Source organism: Zonotrichia albicollis, chromosome 2 (assembly GCF_047830755.1).
Source record: "Zonotrichia albicollis isolate bZonAlb1 chromosome 2, bZonAlb1.hap1, whole genome shotgun sequence".
NCBI lineage: Eukaryota > Metazoa > Chordata > Aves > Passeriformes > Passerellidae > Zonotrichia > Zonotrichia albicollis.
In genome coordinates this window covers 90,881,713-90,907,479 of record NC_133820.1, presented here as the reverse complement: position 1 = coordinate 90,907,479, position 25,767 = coordinate 90,881,713, and the positions used below count along the sequence as shown (strand labels likewise).

The following is a 25,767-nucleotide window of genomic DNA, read 5'->3' as shown; positions in this document are numbered from 1 at the left end:
TTAATAAAACAAGTTTTGAATTTCCCCTTTTTTTTCCTGATGGTATGTTACACCTCCTGATCAGAAACAAGATTTCTCATTCCTAGTCTTGACTCTTCTTTGAAGTTTTAAGGCAGTTGGTTTTCCATTGTAAAGTTTTGAATAACAATTCAGATTTTTGATAGTGCTGTATTTACTATAAACTCTTATCTGCACCACAATCACAGGAGAACACCAGGAAAAAGAAAATTACTGATGAAGAATAACACGTCCTCTGCTCTTTATCCAGTAACAATAAAAATAAGTTTAAATCTAAACAACCCTGCTATTAAAAAAGAGTTTCCCCGCTTTTTACATGACTAAGCTCTGGTGCAATTTTTAATACACTTTATAGGTATTTTAATTTTAATACATAAATTTTAGTACACTTTTATATCTTCATAGGTATATGGTTTAAGTGAAACAGACTTCTCCTGAAATCCACCTGATGTGATTTATTTCACCAGGTATTTTCCAGACACAAATAAGGAATTACATCTCCCCAAGTATAAAGACATGGTTAAGGTGGAAACAAAATGCAAAAGCAATTGTCACAAATCCCTCTGACCCAGGCTTTTAGGCCCACAGCTGGTCCTAACCTGGCACTCCTAATTTTTCCCTAGTGCTTAGGTACCCACTCTCTGACACTGAGCAATGCTCCTGCCTCCCTGCCTAGCAGTAGAAGGTAAAAGCAGTAACTCACTGCAGGGACACAAAGACATGAGAAGGAACTTTCACATTTCTTATTGTTTGAATAACAAACCAAACGATCAGAAATCAGACATCACATACACCTTGTCAAACTGGTTTATACTAGCTGTAATTCTCATACTGTTGCAAGACATCACAACTGTTAGCAGCTCCACTGAAAGTGAGGGACAGGTTTGGACTCAAGCAAATCTCTAAAAATGTATGCATAGGCAGATGTATGCTTGTGTAACTGGCTGTGCTAACCAGCTCCCTGGTTTAGAGAAGTCTAACCATGGGAATTAGATCTCTGAGCTCACAGCAGCCAGGGCCTATGCAACACTCACAGCAACCAGCAGGCTATCCCCACAGCAGCAGGCAGCTCTTGTGCTGCAACAAAAAGGAGGAAAGGCTGAGGGCAATGACTGCTCCTGGGAAGGGCTATCTCTGTCCCACAAGCCAGTGCCAGCCCAACCCTAAACTGAGCTGAAATCTGACAGAGGTGTTCTGTTCTTTGAATGGGCTGCATCCAGGCTCACAGGATGCCTGTTAGGACTATTATGTAGATTTTAAAAACTGCATGAAGACTTGGCCTTAGCTTCTGAAACAGCAGTTCAAGAAGTAGGGTGTGTTACTGCCATTCTAAGAAAATCTGCCTTATTAAGGCTCTTTTGAAACCTTTTGCCTAAGAGTCAACAAATACTACACAAGTCAACTGCCTATTGTAAAAAAAAAAAATCTCATTTTCATTGTGGAATCACCATTAACAGACATAAATAGCAGTTCTCCTTATAAATTTATCTTCTTAATACTTCAACCAGCTTGTGTCTTGCCTTTATTCTGTTGAACAGCTGAATTACCAAACCCAGCACTACTGTTCTTCTACTGTCATGGTCTGTCCTTCTGCCTTTCATGCTGACAACATTAAGTGCTTAAGCAATTACCTTAGAACATTTGTAAAAAACAAAAGTTTATACACATTCATCTGAAGTGAATAAGCACATCCTGAAACACTAGCATTTTACTATGACCACATACAGTTCTAGCACAGAGTGCTGAATAATGTTATTCCAGGATGATTGCTTATTCTATTGGCTTGGATCTTTGATTTGTTTCTCTAAACACTAGCTTAAGGTAATGCAATTTTTGTCAACATTGTATTTGTTTTCTTGCTCTCATATATTTATAATGGAGTATATGCTCCATTATAAGATGCTACTTCCAAACAAGACACTAAACAGAATAATTCAGAAACTAATTTAATAAACAAATATATACGAAAATGTTCCACAGGCACGAGCCCTGAGAAAAATCTTAGTACACTATCTGAATCTTTTCAACTCTGCACTATTTAACTATCAGGGTCCTGTTTGGTAATTAACAGCAATGCCTACTAAAGACAAACCACACATCTATCCTTAGTCAACAAAAAGAGAATTTTAGCAGGCATCAAGGATAATATATATATGGACTCAATGCACTGAATTTCTTAGGAAATGAGCAGAACTTACAAAAAACGATGAGCCATGCTTTGAAACTGCAACTGGGTAAATTCCATCTCCTAGATGCACAGAGAGCTCCCAGCTACTTCTCTTTGATTTAGCAATAGGAATTCTAAAAAAGAAACAGACAGAAGAAAAAATTTTAACAGAGATTTCATGCTTCTCCCAAGTTAACTAGAAGCACTTTCCTCATAGGATGGTCCTGAAGGATATAAAATATCATTAATCTATAGACACAGTTGGAGAGCACACTTGAAAAAAATATATACTAAATACATCTTTTCTGTCAAACAGCATATAAGAAGAAAATACACTCTTACTTTCTTTCTAGATTTGCCTTGACACACTGGGTATGCTGATAAAGTTAGAGGAGGCCCTTGAATGCAGCCAGCACTTGCTGCAGAATTAGCTCAAACAGGATGAAAAGCAGATGAGAAAGTGGGTTGGCAGGAGAATAGCAACAGTGATAACTGGAGCAGTCTTTTCAAGGGCAAAATATAATCATTATTTCTTTAATCACATTCTCAGTAAACCTTAATTAAAAGCCAATTACAGACAAAAGATTCAGCCAAACAAGTAATACAAGTAATTTTATAACTAATACACATTTTTAAGTACTCATCCACAGAGCCCTTCAAGCATACTGAAAAAATAATGATGTATCATCACAGCCCACATGGAGGATTATACTGATTCCTGCAGCATTTTGTGGCTGCACCATTTATCAAGTAACACAGGAAACCTGAATCTTTTCAACTTAAAAAAGCACACACCTGGCAGCAAAGGAATGAGAACTGAGCCTCCATTCTTCAAAATTCAGAGTGAAACATGCAATTTTCAGCTATTTTATTTAAATGTATATTCATTCTCCATTTCCTCATTCTAATTTCTTGAGTCTCTCCCACTTTGCCATAAGAACTGGTGTCCAAAAGTACACTACAACTTTTCTAATGAGTGGGTACCATATATTACTATGAGCATGCACCACATGGCCTAAAGGGAAGACAGGAAGGTGTGGTTTAAACTCTATTAAAACAAAACCACATTTTGGTATATCTTTTCTTCCACATTGACTCTTACATATTTAGATTTTACTGTAAGAAATTTGTAAGGATAATAATTTTATCACCTTTACATCTCTTTTAAGGATCATTTCTGCTATAACAATCTATCGCACATTATAGCACTTATTACACCTTTTATAGCATCCTGCAGTCTTAAAACCTGTGAACACATTATGCCACGTGGATCCTCCAGAGGATTCAGGTGACCAGCAAACCACATGTCCCCATAGGGAATGCTCAGGTTTCCTGTGGAATCAATAGGGAGAAGCACCTGTGAGGCCTCTAGAGGCCACAGGAGGAGCAAGTATCTGTCCAAGCCAAGGATAACACACTTGCCATGTTCAAATGCTTGCCAAGGATTTCCACAATTATTTTAAGAACTTTAGGTTTTTAGATACCTGGAACTTAAGAAAGCACAAGTTCAAGTACTTAATGAGGCAAGTAGCTTTCAAAACTTGTGCCTTGCCATGTGCCTGAAAAGGGGAAATGAAAATGCTAAATATATCAGACACAAATAGATGCATACTAATCCTTAGTTACTTCTAGATGCAAGCCAAGTAAGGCCTACATTAAATTTCACCAATTATCTTACCTCTACCACTACCCTAAAAGTTCACAAGACAGATATTGAAAACAAGCTGTTCCTGTGCTAACGATGCCAAGCGTCACTTTTCAGATTTAATATAGTGGCAATTGTGAAAACAATAAATCTGAGGAATTATCTATGGTTTATTGGGAGCAATGTCATTTCTCAGCAACTCATATTGGGATTCCTGTATGTCACCAAACATTTAGACTGGCTGATAGGAAATGTGACAGACACAGGAGTTCCTGAAGAAGAGGAAGAGGAATTTCCTGCACAGGTAGCAGGCAGCAAGCTGAGAGATGTTTTCATTGCACTTCCTGGTATCAGAGCACCAGTAAGGAAGAATACAGACAGCACCTGGTTAAGTTCTCCATGACACTCCACTGCAACAACCAACAGGATTTAGTGGTTTATAGATACTTCATATTTCTTACATTAGAACCAGGATCACATCACAAACTCAGCTTAGTAGATCTGCTTCACTGGTGACATGAGATTCCTTACAGCCTTGCTGGCACAGCCCTGCTTCATATTGCATTTGACTGGAAGTGACCTCATGAATCTGGCTGCTGGCCATCAAAGGAAAGACAGTCTTGTTCTCCAGCAGGGATTATTTTTGTTCAGTCCTGTCTTGCTGAGCTTTGTCAAGTGTATCTCCAAACAGGATGCATGCCTCTTGAAAGGCATGACTATCATCACTGCTTTGCCTGGGTTTCAAACAGCCACATAATTCCTCTCTCTGCAACACCATTGGCCAGGAGGGCAAGGTCCAGAGCTGCAACAAATATACAGCAAGTTGTACTTCCCTCCTGGAATTGCTAGATCCCTTTGCACAGGGACATTTTTCAGCTTTCCTAATCAGCTTTGCCTGTGGTTTTTTAACTATAACTGACACTAGCTAGGACATATACTTATGTGAGCTCATGACAATCCTACTTCTTCATTAAACCAAATTCCTTTCAAAGAAATTATCTTGTAGTTGACTCCATTTTGATAGGATTTGTGGGTAGGGAACGTTCATATAAATAAGGATTACGAAGTCCAAAATTAGGGATCAAAGTCTAAGTTTGTTAAATATGAAAACAAAGTTGCTCACATCCATGAACTACTTTAGAAATGCAGACGTTTCTACCAGGCTAGGAAACAAGATTTGTTGTGGGATCTTCTGTTGTTTTGTGATGTTTGGGGTTTTTTAAATCCGAGACATCCGAGTGCATGGGAAATTATATTTGTTCTTGGCCAAGGTTGCTCCCTTAGCTGAGAAGACTTTAAAGTCCTCCCAAAGAAAGCATCTGAACTCTGAATATATTTCACGCTAGTTCACAGAAAACTACCAAACTTCTGGCTACTCTCAAAATACAGAGCTTTTTAAATTCTACATAATGGGCTGAAATCCAGCAGACTGTATTCACAGAAAAAAAGGATAATCCCACTGAAAATAAAAATACTGTCATTTTTGCCATCATAAAAACCACAAAGAAAACATAAGGCACTTCCCTTCCAACCCTAGATTCAGAGTACACACAGTATGTCTTTCCTAGGGTTCAACATGCCCTCCCTTTCCTCTCCCAGTCTAGGCAAATGACACATCATCCAATAAAATGACTTCATGTGCCTATAGAGATCACTGGCTGCAGGAAGAAACACAAGTTTCACAGCAAGATGAGTACCAGGTGGATGGGGAGCAGGGCCATGGAGAACTGTGAGCTGCTGATCCTTGCCAGGAGCATTGCACACAAAGGGACAGAGAGCAAAGGCAGCATGACAGCCACAAAAGGAGATGGGTGGAGAAAGGGGTTATAAACTCTTTCCACACTAAAATGGGCAGTTCTGAACCTCTCCACTCCAAATTGCCTTCTAACGGGAAGCATCACAAGCATAGGAACACAGCTGAAGACTGATGGCCTGGCTTTAAGTCATAAAGGCTTTACTCCAAAGCACCAATTACAAAAACATGTAAGCAACACAACAATAAAAACAGCACTGTTTGCCTGCTTAGTTATTTATTTTCAAGCTCTATTGCTACTTGTTTAACTAGAGATGATGTGTGTGTAGAAATGTATTATGTCCCTTTTACCCCCAAATGCCATATGTGGGAGAGGAAGACACTTGAAAATAACACAGCAACCAAAGCTCCTGGTTTCATTGCATGTTTTCAGTGAGGAAAGCAGACAACTGCTAAAAAATTTGGGTCGACACATACTTACTGTGCTCATGGAACACATTAATTAAACTATTATCTATTCTAGTCAAAAATAAGTAATGAAAAAAATAGACACTCACAAAAGCAAATCTTGTAAAAACTCTGCCCTGGCCATTTTGATTGTCACCAATCGAGCAGATAGAAGGAAGTCAAAAAAAACCTACCATTTTCTGCAGTTTGGGGCAAATAAACTTCCCTCTCCCTACTATCACTGATGATGTAAATGAGTTAGGATGTCACCAGCTCCTAAAGGATCAGAAAATTGAGTATAGATTTTTATTCTTCCAATTCAAAATATGTCTTCTAATGTTGAGGTGGAAAACACAAATTCCTCTTCACTTGATATTTTTGCTGCATAATACTTTATGTAAACAGAGAAATCCCAAACTATCATAACAAACCCTCCCGTTTGAAAGATTACAAGCGTTTGAAAACCACATTATATGACACTCCATAAAGCTGGTTTTCAATTGTGCAATTACCTATTCACCAGTTAAATAAAAGTGAAATATTGACTTAAAACAATGTTAATGGTCAAAGAATCATTAAGAAATCCTTCATCATAACTTTCACAGCAGGTGGCCTGTAAAATGATCAAGAATAATGTGCTGGATTCTGTAGCCACCAAGGTCAGTTTCTGCATACAAATCTTGCAAAGGGAGAAAAAAAGACCTTCAGAAAGTGGGCCATTCATCTGAACCAAGTTCAGAGAATTTCCAGCACTGTGAAAAGATATGTTATGCAAGCACATAGATGTATTCAGTGGGGGTAGACTGAACCAGCTACATGGAGACTACAAAGGAGCCCTCCCATGGCTCATGAATAAGTCGAGGAAATGATCAGAAAAAAATGCAGAGATGTTTAGACAGATGGCCCACTTAAAATGCCTGGGACAGGGCATAAGCAATTTTAATGAAACTTTAGATCTACCATATAAATTGTTTCTTATTTTCCCTGCCCTCCCCCCACCCCTCCAAAAAAAAAAATCAAGAAAGGCAAATAGAAATTCAACAACTCAAACAAGAGCCTATCTTGCTATGAAAAAAAAACCCTAAAAAAAAACCAAAAAACCCAAACCACCAAAAAATTTATAAATTAAAAAACAAAAAGGGAAGTAAATCCCACATTTTTAAGCATTTTTAGTTTAATAAGTTCATACGCAAAAAAATACCCTTCAGAGAACCTTCAACTATCAGATGAATATAAAAGCAGGGAATGGATAGATTAAAAGAATTCTAAACAGAAGTGTACTGCCAAACAAAACACAAATCTAAGCTTTAGTATCTGAGTACTTTCAACACTTTCCAACATAAAAGTTCATCATCACACAGAAAAGATAAAAGCAGCACTTTCACAGGATTATTTTAAGAACCAAAAATTATGTGCAAGGAACCTAAGAATCTGGGAATATTTTATTCAGCAATTTGAAGTATTTTCTGTATCTATTCACACACATTTTCTACATATATTCAGACTGGTCCATCTATATATATCATGTGCCTTTTTACATTAAAAAAGGTTTTCTTCTTCCTGCTTTATATGTGCATACATATATGTGTTCCTCTTTCACTATGAATATGAAAACATACCATCATTAGACCAAATTATAGTTCTTCATATATCATACAAAATAATAACCTCTACTAGCCTGTGTGCCAGCTGATCAGACAAAGGCTGAAAGAATTACTCAACAGTTATATCAAAAAGATTTTACATTACATTTTCTTACATATCACATTAAGATCAATAACAAATATGAATATTTATAGCCTATACTCTATTTGAATAGTGACTGCAGGAAAAAATGAAATTACATGGAAGGTAAACTATAAAATAAAAAAAAAATGCTTTAAAAGGATGCTATGGAGTGCACTGTGCTTTGATTCAGAACAGCATACATCTGGATGTTCCCTTTTCCTTCAACACAAGCTTTTCAGGCAATTTGCATTGACATAAGAGCCTGAAATCCAGTGACCAACAAAAACCTCCAGTGCCTTCAGCAGTGAAATGTTGTAATCTTTGCTGCAGTGTTGTTCTTGCTTCTCTTCTGGGGCTCTTCTCCATTCCCTGCAGCACAGTCCTTTCTATCTTCTCAGGGGCTCCTCCTGGGCTCTCGACCCACCCCTATTTATCTCAGTTACCTTCACGAGCTACAGCTGCTGCCCAACTAAGGACCCTGCAGCTGCAGCTCGTTTGGAGTAACTTGGAACCACACAGGTCTTACAATACAACATATATTCAGGCCCCCACAGTGAAACCCAGATGTGGGCCAAGGAAACAATTATAAATTCAGGGTGAATTTAGCTGCCCAGACCTAAGAGTATGGCTCAATGCCTTTCATCTCCATTTAACTGAGAAATAACCTTGCAAAGAACCTGAGCTCACCCTGGCTAACATGCTTCCCCTGTGGGGGTCTCTACACCTGCAGTGCTTAGGTCCTGCAAAGAGAAACACCCTCACCCCAGTGTTCTACAGCCAGCACCCTCAGCAGCCTGGCAGGGGCAAGGAACTGGGGGCTCCTCTGCCAAAGCTGTCTCCACAGTCTTAACAAGAAGTTGTCCTCCAAAAATGCAGGCAAACAACAATTCTAAGTTTCTTGAAAGATCTTTCATGGCTCTTTTAGCTTTAAATCTATCAGGTAAACGAAGTGGGATTGCTGTTACTGCCTGTCTTGATATAACAAAGTCATGTTTGCAGAGCTTATGTTCAAAGAATCAAAGATCCATGCTATAAGTCTTCCTCAGCCTGTGGGGGCTCACATCCACCTCCCATCTCTCAAGAGAAAGAGCCAGGGCTCAGGTAAGCACTGGGGAACTCACCACCCTAACCTGCTGATGGCAGGAAGGAATATGAGATTCATGGAGACTCAGGTTTGCAGCCTGACTATGCATTCTTTGGGACAAAAAGTTTTGGCACTTGATCCTAATGCTGGGAAATTTCTGTGCACTTTGCATTAGCAAACTGTGGAAACACAGTAACCCTGGGAGCTGCCAGTAGACCCCAAGGCCTCTCCGTTTCAGAAAAGAGTCAGATTGCCCAGTCCTTCAGCAGGCAACAGCATACCTTGAAAATTTCAAATAAATAAATGTAAAATGGATCTGAAATTGATTTCCTCTCCTATGAGATGTTAGGACCTACTTTAGTATTTGGTTTATGTTGGAAAAAGCAAATGTCAGACATTAATGCTGGATAAGAGATCTTGCTATTTGTCTCATTGCAAGCATTTGTGAAATAAGAAGCAAGGAACACTCAATAATTTGAGTGCTCACAAGTACAGAGAAAAGACATTTATTTTTAATGTAATTTACAAGTCTGTGCTACTAATCTGTTTTTTCAACCATCTTTTATTTACCAAAGGAGGAGCCACTTGCAAGCAGGTGTTTTTAATCAGATCAGTCAACAATATTGACTTATGCATGCTAACAACTGTTATGGAGAGAAAAATCTAAAAATCTGTTTGTCATCAAAAAAAGCTGGGGCTGTTTCTCCTTCAATTAAAGTATTTCATTTCATAACTTTGCTGTTTTCCAAAACCTGGGGTTTTTTTTAATTTTTATTGAGAGATAACTTTGGGCAGTTGGCAAAACTAACAATAATTTACTCTGTAAAAGGAAAACAGTAAATGCCCTTTCCTATACAAATTTTCCCTTATTTCCTTAAGCAAAGAAACTTATTGTGCAGATATTTAAGAACAGTCTTACAATAATTATCTCACTTTCTTTTCTATGTGCAAAGAGCTTCAGAACAAGCCACTGTGATGGAATAGGGAGGACTAAAGCTCTTCTGTTAACATTATCCAGTAGCAGTTATGTACATTCATAAAACATGATGGCATTGGAATCTAGCTGCCTGTTGGGCAGCATGTTTCCTACACCTCCATTCAAAGAAGTTCCTGGTAATAATGTGCTATTTTTCACTTGTATTAAGTGTAGAATATTACAGGTTTGCTGTCCACATAAAAAACAGTCAGAAGGAAATGCTAACCTACTAATATGAAAATGAGGTGAAGTGATTAAAAATTGCATCTAAGTTTGATAAATAAATAATCCAATTTTACTTCTACATATGAGACTACTTTCCATGTTCTCTTTTTTGAAACATCCGGGCAAACTTCATGCTAGGTTTGCTGTACTCACCTCAGTGGTGAAACCTGCCTACTAATCTTGAGCTTAATTGCTACTAATAGCTGTAAACCTGAATCAAAACACATTTAGTGCTTTAATCTGTCATCCCTTCTGTCAAAATTTCAGTTATTCACCCCTTTTTGTAACAGAAGTTCTGGAGAGTGTGATAACTCAGAGGTAACAGGACAATAAGCAAGGGCTGTGAGACTATCAGTGCTGCACCTCAGATCAGGAGTTCTCAAAGTAAATTATCCCAACCACCTGCACTTAGATTGCTCTGGATCACACTGCAGAACGGCCTTGGGATGTGCAAAGCAGTCCCTTTCTGATGAAGAAAGGCAGAAACTAGATCGCAAACCTGCATCCAGCACACCCCAGTCGCAAATGGGTATTCAATTCACAAGACAAGACTAAGTCTAATCAAAAGTCAAATACATACAGTGAGAGCACGAGCTCCTCATCATGAACAAGATGGTACACTTGTACTGGTACACTCTCTAATGACAGCTAGATTAGTTTTTGAAGAATCACTTATTCTCATGAAGAGATTTTGATCTTAATGATTATTTCTGCAATTGAATTGCCTCAAAATCCTAAGTTTGGTACTTAGTCTAGATATAAAGGAAAAAAAACCAAAAAAAACTCTGACATTTAAATTCAAGTTCAACCCCTCTTATTTAGTTGCCCCAGTAAAAGTTGTTAAGAAGTGTTCAATACCTACCAGCTTCTGCCAGCTGAAAGCAAAGAAAATACTGTGAAGTGCAGCATATTTGAAAAACTTGTACAATTGTGGAGGAGAAAATGCATATTTTAGAATCAAAGTTTAAAATTCCATTTTGAAAAAGTCATGGCCTGAGCTGCCTCTATCTTTTTAGATATCTTCTCAAACAGATTGCCATTTCCCCAACTATCACTAATTTACAAACTTATTCCAAAAAACCAAATTAACCTCTTTCTTATTCAGAGATACACATCTGACCCACAGGCACTAACAACAAACTGAAATACAGTGTTTCCTTAAACAACAAAGTTTTTAAATCCCAATATACTGAAACTTTTCAGAACCTGCTGAACTTACTAAAGGAGGCACACTATCAGGAGTGAGAGACAACTACTACAGCCAAGGGAAAAGGAAAGACATCAGAATAAAGCCATCTCTGAGGAAATTTGGCAACAGCACAGAGAGCAAGAACACTGGCCTTCTTTAAGGCCCACAAGGAACACAATGTGCAAACTAAGGAAAAATTTTAAATTATACTAGCTAACAAAAATAAAACTCCCAACCTGTCTTAGACCAAACTGAAAACACCTTTTTAGAGAACACCACCTTCAAAAATATTTTGAGTTTTTTGTGAAGAGCTGTGCATTGAATGCTGTCTTTCCTGTGGTTTACAGTTTCATTTAGGTCTCGCCCTTTTGATCTGCCAGTCCCCTTGGAACTAACCAGATTGTATTGCCAGAAGTATGGAATTTCTGCCACACTCTGTAGGACTCATGATTTCACCTGGTCTCTCTAAAGCCTGTCAGATATGCAATATCCCAAAGGTCATTATTTAAAATAGAACTACCCCCTCTTTTTTTGTGCATCATAGAAAACACAATGCTTGCCAGATTTCACTAGAGTTCCAGAGTACTGTAAGAGCTCAGCCATCACACAGATTATCACCTCCTGCAAACTTGTTGCAGCAGAACCAAGAGTCCATTGAAGAGCTTAACCCATCTCATGCCAGTGAAATTACTTGGGGAATACAGCTGTATTGATCATATTTTTCTGTTGTGCTTTCTCCTCTATAAGAGACTTAATTCAGGCAATACACAGAATGCACATTCAGGACAGCCCACAGTCCTGCAAAAGGATGACCAGATTTCCCTTGCTAGCCATCCTACACACCATACCGTAAGAACCAAAAACTGGCCAAGAGCTGGGATTCATTTGGAACTTTATTTTTCTAGACAGTGCCTGGCTTTTCAAACTATGTACACAAGAACTAATGCTGGGTGACAATGCAGGTATCAACCATGAATCTACCAAACCACAGGTAAATGTGATTACAGCATTTGGCTACAAGTATTCAAGCCAGTTTCCAACAGGCAATGTCACAGCTACTTCCTCCCCCCTAGATGTAAGAAATGTGGCATATTTCACAGATTCTAAAGCTTTGTTCTCTGTTTCTTCTGCACTAGACTCCTACGAAACAGATTAATGCTACTAATTCTGTTCAGTTAAAGAAAAAAACCATAGCAGATGAGAAGACCTCCAAAAGTTCATTAAAAACTATATTAGATAACATAAAACATGCCTATCTCCAGCAAGCCCTCATGTGCATGTCCAGACAATTGGAGCCCATAGCAGAGCTCAGTGACTCTCAGTACCTCGCACACATCACCCCTACACTTACAGCTTGCATCCGGCATTCACACCGCCGAGCTTTCAGCACCTCATATCAACCATCCTTTCCCTTCCTAACTAATGCAAAGAGAAAGGTACCTCTCACAATGAGTTAGGCCTGAAATTGGCTCTACTACCTTTAGGTAATGCTCTGCTATATTTTTTACATTACTTAGGCACTACAACTCTCAGCCACAGAAACACAGGCGTCTAATAATTTAAGAGTGATACATATTCAAAAGATGATAAATATTGCCCTCTGTGTGTTTTCATCCTTTTAATAAAACATCTGCCATTGTTCAAATTATGGTCTCACAAGAAAGAAGAAGAAAGACAACAAGAAAAAAATGTGCATGCACAATTTTGCTCAAGTTATATACACCAGACCTGAATGAAGGAATTTGAGAATTATTAAACTAGGGTTGAATGTGAAGGACAAAACATTTGTAACAGCTAGTGTCTCATTCTCAGTACTAATATAAAAAATTTTGCCCACTAAGCTTTCTGCTAAGGTCAGAATTAGAGAAGTCAGGTTGTGTAGGTGCGATGAACGTTATTGATGATGGTTATTTTACCATAATCATGATCAATACAGGATGGGGACATAAAAATGGCTGTACTGACTGGCCTAAATATCCATCTAGTCTAATATTCAATGATAAACAGTGGAAAGTTAAATAAGATCTAACAAGAATATAAGAATATAGCTACACTTCTATAATGTACTTAACTGTAAATTCCACCTCCTTCCTTTCTTTTTTGCCCAATTAGCACTAATCAGTGCAGTTCAGTATTAAACAAGGCAAAAAATAAATGTCCTAAATACATAAATAATACAATATATTAAAATGTACTATATAATTTCAAAATGCTGTGGAAAAACAATTTTCTTTAAACATTACCTTTTACACATCCAATCACTATTTAATGAATATAGTTACACATAGATGATACTGTAACTCTTTCTATTGACCCAATACATATATGTTTTTCTGTGAGTGTTTCTATTTTATAAACAAGCACAAATAAATATATTGTATGTGATCAAAAGGACATTAAAAAGAATATTAGGGTTTTTCTGACTCAAAAAGACAGACTCATTTTGAACAAAAATGCTAAAATGTGAAGTAAAACTGCAGTACAAACATGAGGAAGATTCAAAATATTTTTGAAATACACTTTCAGCTGTAGTGCATGGCAGCTGAAAGAGGATACCTAAAGAAGATGTTCAGAACTGATTCTCACAACTTTGCCTTCAGCCTCAATCCTTCCTGTGCACTCACCTGCTGAGGGATTCTATACACAACATCCATGTTCTCCCTCAGCCCAAAGTTTCCTTGTTTATACCCAATATAATTTTTCTAAAATTCAAATTACTGCAGCCCCTCGGGACCTTCCTAGGGGAGACAAACTATCTTTGTGTGCTGATTTTGGCTAGGGTAGAGGTAATTCTCTTCATAGTTGGTGGCTGGGGTTAAATCACGAACGTCTTCATCTCTGAAGAGTTATGCTCCACTCTGAGTCTATTTAATAAAAGGGTTCACTTAAATACAAGGGTTAAATCTTGGGAAGAGGCAGCCTGTAGTAGAGGCAGACAAGCAATGTCCAAGATCAAAGAACAGATAAAAAGCACAGTGAATAGAGGAATAAGGAGGACTTAATATTAGTAAAGCATCTTTAAATGACTGTGATTTGAGGATACAAGTAGCAAGAATAAAGGCTTTGCTGCAGGGGAGGGAGCAGGGCAGGCAACAAAGAATTTAAAGAAAAGTGCTCTCACTAGCTCAAGGAAACAAACAGGGTAAAGTTGTCTACCAACGTTAACAGCCAGGTGAGGACCTGCTTTAAATTTCAGTGTCTGATAGAAAAACGGGCAGCAGGCCCTGGAGAAAGTCATTACTGTGTCACCAAGGTATGTCACCATATCTGCCACCATCATGCCAGAGAGAGGAGATTCAGAAACATGTATCAGAACACACAGGGGTAAAGACACAAGCTTAAAGCCTAGGAACTCAGATTTTTTTTTAGAAGTATTTTTTTAAAAACTGGAATTAATGTGCAAATAGTTTATTTGTATCATCTCACTACTAACTGCAGAAAGACTAATTTTATTAAGCACCACAGAGAGACAGGATAAAGACCTGTCATCTCCTTTCTAAGTCCATGGGTAAACATCCCTGGTTTCAAAAGAACGAGGTCCTGTGCTGTTCTTTCCTGCCCAGTCTTTCTCACACTACAGGCTTTGAAGATATATGTTAAAGGGAAGCCACAGCCAAAACAAACTCCAAGCACCACATCTAATTACACAGAAAAGAATGGTCTGTGAAAGATATTAAAGAATCATCCATAATCATAAAAGAAAAAGTAATCTGAGCAATCTCAACATAGATCCAGAGAAAAATATCCGGGTCTTTGAATACTTGTGAAGAAACAACAGAAATCAATATTAAGTATTTTTTACTTAAGGTAGCATCTATCCCAAGTATTCAATTGAAAATACAGTGGCATATCTATGCAGCTTTCCTTTTAAGATTCACAATACCTCCCAGTTACAAAACCAGAAATATACAGCTACTATGCAGGCAGTAGATCACTAATTTTGAGTTTGCAAATAACAGGGATGATATTCAATTCCAAGACAGCACATAGCAACACTATTAGCAATGCTACCTCTCAAATAATTCTCCCACTAGAATGATACAAAACTGCATTGTAACAAACCAGCAAATAGGCCTGTATACAAAGAAATAAAAAAATTTCCTTTCTTCTAGCATCCCTTGGTAATGCACATACCAGGAATATCTTAAAACAAAAGAAAGGGATCTCCCAGACTTCTGAGACAAAGGTAGGGCTTATTTTTCTCCTCAAGAAAATGTCTCTTCAGTATTTTTATTTAAACACGCACACTAAAATTATACAGAAGAGACCCACCTCTCTGAAAGATGAAAAGAAAGAAGTCTTAGCTCAATCTTGTATGTTTACACTTTTAGTCTCACCCTCAAACAAGGCTGAATTGAGCATAACCGCACTGAAGGTTTAGCTTCTACACGGGCATATCAAATTTCAAGTCAACAGCTCTTTTATTTAAAATATGTTAGATAAAAAGGTAATATGCTCTCTGTAAAGAGTTCCCTGGAGGTTAGAAGAACCAATAAATTAACTGTTACCATATGCTTGGCTCCTTTTGGCAAAATTCAGTAACAAAACACTGCCAAACCTCTTTAGGCAAGCAATAACATTTGGTAGCTTATAGCACAACTTGGGAAAACAGAAAACTGGGCAGAAAGCTTGGAAAATAATAGAAGAAACTTCATTTCTTTCTTCTATAGTTAGCTACATGCTGTTGGAAGAAAAATTCTAACAAAGTCAACTTTATGGGTCTGATCTATGGCAAAGAGTTGTCTTCTCAAAAAACACACACTGGCTAGTACAGTAATCAAATATTCCATATTTGGCTTTTTTAAACAATAGATATGTATGACCTATTTTGAAAACAGGAAGGTTTGCAAAATTAGTATTCTGAAGTGTTAACATGCATATTATCAGTGCTTTCATTATGGGTTTATTTCATTATAAATGAGAAAGTCTGGGCTTATTTGCAATGCAATGTTCTTAGATTTTACTTATCCTAAAATTAAATACTTCCCATCCCTTCCTCCTATATCTTTTATACCTATGTAATTGAGACTAAATTGTGACAGATAAAAAGCCTTTACCACTACACCTCTAATTATAGTTAAAGACTGGGTAATTTCAGGACATCCATTACAGACATTTTTTAAATACCCACAAAAACAAAGTGAGGGCAAAGCTGGCTGGTCCTATTCCTTTACCAAAACAGGCAGGACTTGCTCTGTAGCATAAGTTATAAATAATCAATATTTTTTCAAATATGAAAATGTCCATTTCTATTTTATTTTTGTAATCATCCATGATAACACAAATTCATTATTATTCTTATTTAGAATAAAATGATTATATCCTGTTCTGCATGCCATGATGGTTGGCATGTAGAGATAAACAGATACGTGAAAATCCCATATTTCTTTAATCAACTGCATCACCCCAATAAATTCTAATTTTGATGTACAAAAAATACTTGTAATTCAGCTTACAGTTCCACACACATCTGGCAAGCAGTGTCAAGTAAGCTGACATGTATAGGCCAGACATTTCACTTCTTAAAGTCATGTTATTGCATGGTTAATCCTATATTTGCATTAATTTGATACAAGCACTTACAGGTAAAAATAATCCCAAAGTATAGGTCTAAAGATTATAATAATAAGCCTCTGGAAGGTTTTACCAGAGGAAAAAGATTTTTTACCATTCTATGGATGTTTGCCTCATTCAGCCATTTGGGATTTTATTAATAATCTTCTCATTACTGTATTCATCTTCCAATTTCTCATTTTTTATTTTAAGTAAGATAATTTCTGTGAAGACTTGACACTGAAATCAGAGACTTCATTACCCTGCAAAATATATCCACATTTTAAAGTATTTAAGAGGGTTAAACAAAATGCAAACATTTAATGCAACATTAAGCATGTGAAATAAAAACTTGATTGCCTAAAGCAAGCATGCTATGCTGTTACCCTGGTGACAGGTTAAAAAAGGATTGTGAGCTGAATGGCTGTATGATATGAAATTAAAATGTTTCACATTGAACAATCCAAAATGAATTGGGAAAGGTTAGAGCAGAGGAGAGAGAAATCAATTCTCCAATGGCAATGGTGAATGGAAGTGAAGTCTGAATAGGATTTGCCAGTGGGGTGCAACAGCTGCCAAATATCCTGCAGCCAAAGAATTACAATAATACTGATGAAGTGTGCAAGAGCTTTTGGAATCATTGCAGGGAACAGAGAAATACTCCTACAATAATGAGGCCATTCTGTGTCCCATCCCACTTTTGCAGTTGAATCAAAGGGAAAAGAAATGGTTGAAAATTGTAATACTGAACAACAAAGGTATAAATGAATTACCTATCCCTTCAATCAGTATCTTGTATTTAACTACAGCCTCTGTGAACATGAATGAAGTAAGCATGCTAAAGAATGGACAAATCAAGACACATACATGTACAAGTATGCAGACAATATTGAATGAGAGACTTGTTTCCCATATATTTTGTTGACAACATTTCTACAGCAACAGCATCAAGAATAAACTGTACACTACACAAACAAACAGCAGGACACAACCAGTGCCTCAAGGAACTACACAAGGTCAGGTGCTGATGGTCATGCTTATCTTTAATAATCCTAGAAAAGAAATATCAGCAAAACTTCTCATGCGAATGCAATTACAGATGTATTTACTGAGCTTAGAGACCCCAAAGGTCAAGAAAAATGTTGCCCTTCCATAAAATTATCCTAGACATTCATTTCTGCCCTTGGAAATACAAAGTAAAATACACAGAGGAAGACAAAAACATATCCTAAAAATACCTGTGAAATGACCAGGGAGCACATGGCAATTAGCACACACCTTGTCAGTTTTACGGTTTCACGCATACACATTTTACACACAGACAAATATTAAAGAACAGGTTTAGGAGGTGTAAACCTGCATGAGAGGAAATAATCGTTGGGCTTATAGAGGGGATCAAAGTAAATTAAATAGAGAGAGGTCTTGTAAAGAGAGGATCTTGCAGAAGAGGTCATAAGCAAAGCACAGATGAGAAAAGGGCCAGATTAACTACTAAAAAAGGGACAGGAATTTGGCAACACAATAGAAAACATTCACACGTCTATATTATGCAAATTCAAGTTTCAGCATTAAGTGAACAGTAGCTACAGAAGCTATAAAGCTCTTACAGCAGATGCTGTTTTCCCAGAAGACATGGTGAAAATAAAAAATAAACATAGAGACTTAGCCGGGTCCATTTACTTTAGTGAAAGCCTTTCCCACCAGCAATCACCTCAGCAAGATGTGGGGATCTTCCCAAGAGATATTAATTCAAACATTATCTTCATAATGATTTCATAATGGTTAGCAACTCTAAAGATTGAGCAAGTGTGTATTTCTGAGTGCCCAGAACACATTTTTCCCTACAAATGACAGGGATGACAAGTCATGGAAACTTCCCATGACAGACTGCTCTATTGCTGGAATAGATGTTTAGGAATCATATGGAACACATGCCTGTGCTTTCAAACAACTATAGAAATACCTTATATTACCTGAGTTTCCAATCTGATCGCATTAATTAATCAAAGCAAAAAATACCATATATACACTCTGCAGAATAAATGCTACCTTAACATCCCATTCCAACTTTTATATTTTCCATAGAAGTTCATTCCCAACTGGCAAAAAATGCATGTTTCATTTATTTGCAGCTACTTTTTTTGTTTCTAGCACATATAATCCTCTTTCTATGATAAACAACTGAGCAACTGACAAGAGTAAATAATACCAGGTTTAAAGACATCTAGAATATTATATAGAGCATCTGGTTTTGTAGTTATTAAGCAAGATTACAAAAAAAACCCACAAAACAGTAATGACTCGCAAGAGGTCAAAAGAACAACATTAGATAACAGCTAGAGAGACAAGAGGGTTACCACAACCAGAAAAGCTCATTATAAACAAGGATTTCACATGAAAAAGAGGAGAAAAGGGCTTAGTACCTTGCAAGTCTATGGCAAAAGAGAAGACCACACAGTGAATAATGGTATGGAGCTGCAATAGTTACACAAACATACCAAAGACTTTCAAAGACCTAACAGTAAATCATGGGAAGCATGCTCAACTTGTTGAGCAGGGGACCAGAACAGTAAGGATAAGGCAGTGCTGTTTTCAGGAGCTAAGGATGACTGCACAACTCCAACGTGGGGGAATGAAGAAAGTCACAAGTAGGCTGGACTTGATCAACCATACCAATGCAAACAAAGCAGTTTATCTTCATACAGAGGCCATCTGTAGGATAGAGAAGTACTCATGTTTGGTTGCACTTCCAATAACTTGCAAGTTCATGTTAATACTACAATTCTAGGGAAGAAATAAAAAATTCAATTCACATAATACAATTGATATCATTCAGCAGTGCCTGTGCAGAAAGTAAGAATTCTTTCTCTTTCCAAGAGGCCGGTTCAGATGACTCCAGTGAATTTTCCTGACATCATCTTCCTTCTTTTTAAAATTAATGCAACATAACCTTATTTTGTGCTGCTCCAGCAGTGCAGGAGAGCCAGAAAGCTTTGCTATTGGGCAGCTGATCATCCTTCCATATGGGGAAGCCCTAGGCTGGCAAAGAGCTGGCTCTGTCCCAGACTCCAGCAGGGCAATAGGTGTAGTCTCTGTGAGAGCAAGGATGCCTGAGAGGTGTGGGACTCTACTGCTCTCTGAGCCGTTCCCTCACTGCCCTATAACCAAGCAATAGCAAGGCAGCTGTACTGAATCAACACAGACAGCAACCTATAATAATTCATTAAACATAAAGCTAAATAAATTTCTGTTCTTGCAGCTCACCAGCCATTTTACATTCACTGCACTGGAGCCCTGGATTTCAGAATTTTAAAACAAAAATTTAGCCCAGCTATTTCAGAACTTGACAAAAGCTTGTTTGTATTTTAACTTTCCACTATACACTTTCCACCCTGGGAAAATTTTATTTTATGCTTAGAAAGTATAATCCATTTTAGGTCTCAAAATACTTCATACATGTTGATAAACAGATATTTACAAAACCTCAACAGGGCAGCAAAATACTAAGGCCACTTTGCCTTTTTGTAAACTGAGGCCAAATTCAACTGACTTCTCTAAGGTCCCATAAGAACAGTTTAACTCAAGAATCCCAATCCAGTCTTCTATATTATACACACAAGCGAGAAAAATCTTTAGTGTTTTTTTTCCCTTGCTAGCAATTTAAAACATTTTCCAGTGTGTTACCATCTTTTTGTGTGTAGCATCAGGTAATATGGGCATGCAGCCCCACTGGTTTTTTTCCAAGTCATAAATGATGAAAGGGTAAAACCCATAGAAAAATTAGGAAAATACACTTAGCAGCCAACACAAGCAACACATAGGAAGTGCTGCAGGCAATTGGGTTTAGAAGTATAAACATCACATTAGTAGACCCAGGAGATAGCATGATGTAGCCACACCTGGAGAGACACTCTCCTTCTCCCCTCCCAACCCACGAAAGAAAACAAGTCTGAAGCCAAAATGTGAAGATTCAACTGTACAACATCATTTCTGGTCTCAAAGGCTAACTACATCAAACAGACATAAAATAAGCTGGATTCGCTTCAGCCAAAATATGTTTCCACTTGAAACAAGATCAAGTTCTGTCTAGAAGACCTTGGGGTTTTACTAGATGCTGTAAATCTGCTCAGCAGCTGTGGGTGGCACCAGTTTCACAATAAAGTGGACTATGGAGTAAGTAGGAAAAGTCCTAGGTAAAATAACTAAAAGCTGAACAATGAAACAATCATTAATCATCCATGGCTCTTTCCTGTAGGAAATATGTGCCCCTATTATCTGGATATCACAGTGAAATATTCACATTAGTATGTGGTTGACAAAATACCAAACACTTTCATTAGCAAATCATCTTTCAAAAAATACTTGAAAAAACACCCCAACCGAGAAGAATCCTAAAAAACCAAACCATCCCACATCCAATTTTTTCCCAAGAAAATGGGAAAATTAAATAAAATACAAAAATAAAAAACAGTTAAAACTAAAAAAAAAAAAAAGCACACACAGAAAATGTTCTAAATACTTGATAGCATCACAAAAGTAAATGCTTATATTTATTCCTTTAACTCTGAGCTTGCATGGATCTCCAAGAGCTGTTTTAGCTAAAGCCTGGCATGTTAGTTCTAGGAGCTGCTGATGAGGCCAGGGGCACTATATAACAGTACAGACAGTGGAAACTCACCTGTGGGTGCTCCACCCAAACCATAACACCATTTATTTGAGCACAGGAAACGCAAACCAGCCTTGGGCTTGTGATCTGCACCAACCTCAACAGCAGCCAACCTTCTGCAATGAAGACTGCCACTACCCAGGTCAGGCTGGCTGAAACTAGCGGAGGGAAGTTGGGTGCCAAAGCTGACTGGTCATCAGAATATACTTCAGCAAGAACCTTACAGCTGATTATTCAATCACTCAGGGGACTGCAAAATACATATTTTCCAGTCACATGAGAAAATACTATCAGTTATAGAGAAATCCTCCTCACGAGGCTGCTACTAGTTTGACCTGTGGTGAAGAGCTAAGGCACACCCCTGATTCCCTTTTATGAGCTCACATGTTCCTCCTTGCTACACATTCCCACTCTTGTAGCTCTTCCAGAGTAATTTCCCTTGTCAGAAGTAACCTGCTTCTGACAGAGTGATCTGAAGTAAACTATTATTAAATAGTTTCTATGCTAACATAGGTAATTTTACACACAAAATCACACCTGCATACCTGGGGAGGAGAAGAAAAGACAGAGAGCAAAGGAGGAACAGCCTGCAACAAGATTCCTTAATCTGGCTCAGCTGCACTTCATCTGATTACAGTCCTGGTAACCTTGACAGTGAAAGCTGCACCTTCTGTGAAGAGCTCCAAGCATGGTACTTTCTGTCTATCTGACCAGAATAACAATCCTGATAATGGGCTGAATAAATCACAGGGAAAAAAGGGAACATAAAACACCCCTGCAGTTGTGAAAAGAATGCATATTATGAATATGGCTCCCAAAAGGGAAAAGAAAACAAATTAAAAGCAAAGATAAGCATATAACTCAAGTTTATCAGAAAACTGTCTGACAGCTATGAAAAGTTTTAAAGAAATAATGTATCATTTCAAAATACTACTCTTCAGGAATTTTTTGCACAAAACTTGCTCAGTTGCTTTCAGTGCAGATGAAAAAAAATGCTGTCAACATAAACAGTGCCAGAGAGCTGAAATTCTGTAGGTGATGATCACTGTACTTGTCCAAAGCATTAGGAGAATGTTAGGGATCAGCTTTGGAGCATGCAGTCTGTCTGGTCTGCTCACATCCTCCAACACAGACCTAAAACTCACACAGACTCCAAATGCCCAATTCTGCCATAGTGAACATTGCACCCAAGATCACAACTGGCCTTTTGGATTTGTTGTAGCACAAGTTCCTACTCTGAACTATTTTGTTTACGGTATTTTTCAAACAGAGTGCAGTCTTATGAATAAAGATGTGCTTTTTCCTCTGGCCACAATCCTGCTCATTAAAAAATACCCACTATAAGGAGCGCCTTCAAAAATAAGTGAGATGCAGTTTGGTTAAGGATGTGGTGAAGAATCCTTGATGGGACTATAGTAACTCACATGCTCCACAGTGCTCAGTCCCCTCTAGAGGGAGTCCACTAACTGCTCTAAGGAATGGAGAACACTGTCCAAGACACTGCACAATTCTTTGACCTCATTCTGCCTTTGCTTCTATCCTTTTTCCTTAGAACAAGCTGTGTGATTCTGGGGAAAGGATATCATTATCAGGTTTGGTTTCTTCAGAAGTTACTCGCCAGTAAGCATTTTTGCATTAGCTCATCCTTACTTGTCCTCAAACAGGCAGCTTTGCTATCATTAAAGCAAGTAGATCTAACAGTATGTATGTATTGAAACCATGACACATTCAATAAGAACCACACTCAGACATCACTTGGAGAAAATTCTAAGGCTTGACTTCTGAAGGAATCATAAGTACACACCACCATGGCAAGAGAAAGTGATTCCTCTGTACTGAAAAGATTTCTTAACTTCACCATTTAAAATCTGAAAAATCTTACCTTAATCTATTTTTACAGATGTGTGGTTTTTTCATGTGACCAGACTCTGCTGCCTTCTCTTCTCATGGTGGAAGGATACCTGTAACTGAGTTTAGCTAGTACTCCAAAAATGAGCTAACCTTTTTTCAAGCAGGAGTGTATTTGTTTCCCTAACACAGCAGAGAAAGAGATGGATGACCATGTCTGATTGCTCAATGCCATACAGAGATATACATCTCTTTTATCTCAGTTAAAATAGTCATATGTGTCTTTTCTATTAGCATACACAGACACCTAGTACTAAAAAAAGTACTTGCAAAAGACACAAAACATTAAAAGACTGTTCAAAAATTGGATTCCTTTCTTTTCTTTTTAGCTAGTTAGAGTATTTTACAGGGAAGAGAAAAAGAAATCACAAATCAGAGTAGAGAATGCAATAGTAGTTTGATCATCACTGCTTAAATTAACAATTCCTATCCTTACTCTAAGTACAAATTAATCCATCGCTTCTCTGTAGCAGTACCAGACCACTTAGCTTCCTATGCTGGCCAGTAAAAAACTAGAATCAAGGCTCCTCCTCATTTTCCCTGACTCATCTTTTTTTAGGTGAGAGTGGCCTTTGAGCGTCTGCTCTTCTCCTTATGCCATTCACTATGAAGATATAACTTGTGGAAGGAAATAAAAAAGTGCTTTACTTTCCCCTATAGATGCATAAGGCAAGCAATGACCCAGCCCTGCATATGCTATACATTACAAAGCTGTTATGCTTGCCCTAAGTGTCTCTTTCTTTTTCTTTAATACCATATGGTATTAATTATCTTTGTGGGTACAAATAAAAATAAAGACTTCTTGAAACCACATTTGATTTATTCCTGACCACTGAAAAATCAGTAATAGAATACACTGTCAAACCACTGGCATGGAATGTGAATAATGTCTACCCTGCACTATGACTTCCCTCACATACAAACCTACATGCAACTACATTACAAAACATGAGGCAAGGAGAGTTATGCTGAAGTCAGGATTCCCTGTGTACAACCACTGCTAACACCAACTACACAAACAAGCTTCACAAATTCAGTTAATTTTAACAGAAGGTTTCAAGGCACTGACAGGGATGGGCCAGAGCACAAGGAAAGCTAAACATCCTAGAGGAAAAAAGCATACTGTTCAAAAAAGCCAAAGAAGTGAATTAGCATTTTGACATGGGTACTGCAATGGCTGAACAATTAACAGTACTGCCCAGGTTATTGGCAGCTACAATTTAAAAAAATGGAGGAGTGGGGGAATAAAAGCACAAAAAACCCATACTTAAAGCAAGGTGTTGACTCTTCCATCAATTACCTTCCACCTTTACAGTCTGAAAGTGTTTTAAGAATTAAGACTAAACTATTAAGGTTCTTCATCCAGGTAGCAAATTACTCACAAATCTACAATATTTTAAAGCCCTGTAGCTGAATATTCATATTATGCCAAAGTGCTTAGATTGCTTCAAATGGGCACATGGGAAATTTGTGATGCTCAATTTGTGGTTAGTTACTAATGCAGCAACATTTTGCATTAATGAAACTCCTGATGTGCATTAATTACTGTACTGGCTTGTAACACATTTTTGTGCCCATTAGTTTGCTAATACTTAGAATAAAAATAATCATGTATGACTTGTGCAAGTAGGGAAATGTAAGCCACAGCTCATTTGAATTTAGAAAAAACAGACCATATTAAGAAACCATGCAGTTTCTCACCAGTTATTCTTGTGCATGAGAAGATGTCATTAATGAAATGCATCAGCACATCTGAGTTCTTAGAAATGAACTTACCTTGGAGTCCCTAAAAATCGCTGTGATCTCAGTTGTTCAGCCACATATAAAGATGCTGCTGCTGCCAGTAGTTGTCTTCTTTCAAGATCTGTCAACTTGTGTCCTAGTTTTCAGAAAAAAGTTAAAAAAAAATTAGATACCACAGACCAACACAGATACAAAAAGTAACAAGTACCAGTAAAGACACTGCTCAGTCCTCACACATGAAAGCTACATTTTTTTCCCTCTAAATTAGGATGAGGCACAGCATAGCAGACGCTCTGAGTTTCAGAGTTTAAATTGCATGTTTTCATACAAATCAGCCTAACTGCTAACACTGGGTATCTCTGTTAAAAACAATTTGACAACTGAAAGAAAAGAAACTGAATGATGCTGCAGCATCTTGTTTTCATTACTGAAATGTCACTGGTTGACATATTGTGCCTCATGCTGGTAAGGAATCCATCTGTACATTAGAACTTACTCAAAATATAGAACACTCTCAGTACTTTATCTGAGGCAAAGGCTACAGATCTTTCAAACAAAAGGGAGAGCACAACAGCATAAACCCAAAAAATAAATGGGGATAAGGCTACTCCTCAGCCCTGGGTCATTTAGTGTTATTTGTGTAATCATTAGTTCACAACTAATGG

At 37.6% G+C, this 25,767-nt stretch overlaps 1 protein-coding gene across 3 annotated transcripts in view; it reads right to left on the bottom strand.

The window, feature by feature from the left end:
* PCCA (propionyl-CoA carboxylase subunit alpha) overlaps positions 1 to 25,767 on the bottom strand; it is a 274,960-nt gene that overhangs the window by 107,145 nt on the left and 142,048 nt on the right. For all 3 annotated transcript variants that reach the window (XM_026793634.2, XM_074535667.1, XM_026793635.2), the window contains 2 exons: positions 25,136 to 25,238; positions 2,217 to 2,319 (listed from right to left, as the gene is read on the bottom strand). In XM_026793634.2, the coding sequence (XP_026649435.2) occupies positions 2,217 to 2,319; positions 25,136 to 25,238 (206 nt within the window). The remainder of the gene's footprint in view (positions 1 to 2,216; positions 2,320 to 25,135; positions 25,239 to 25,767) is intronic.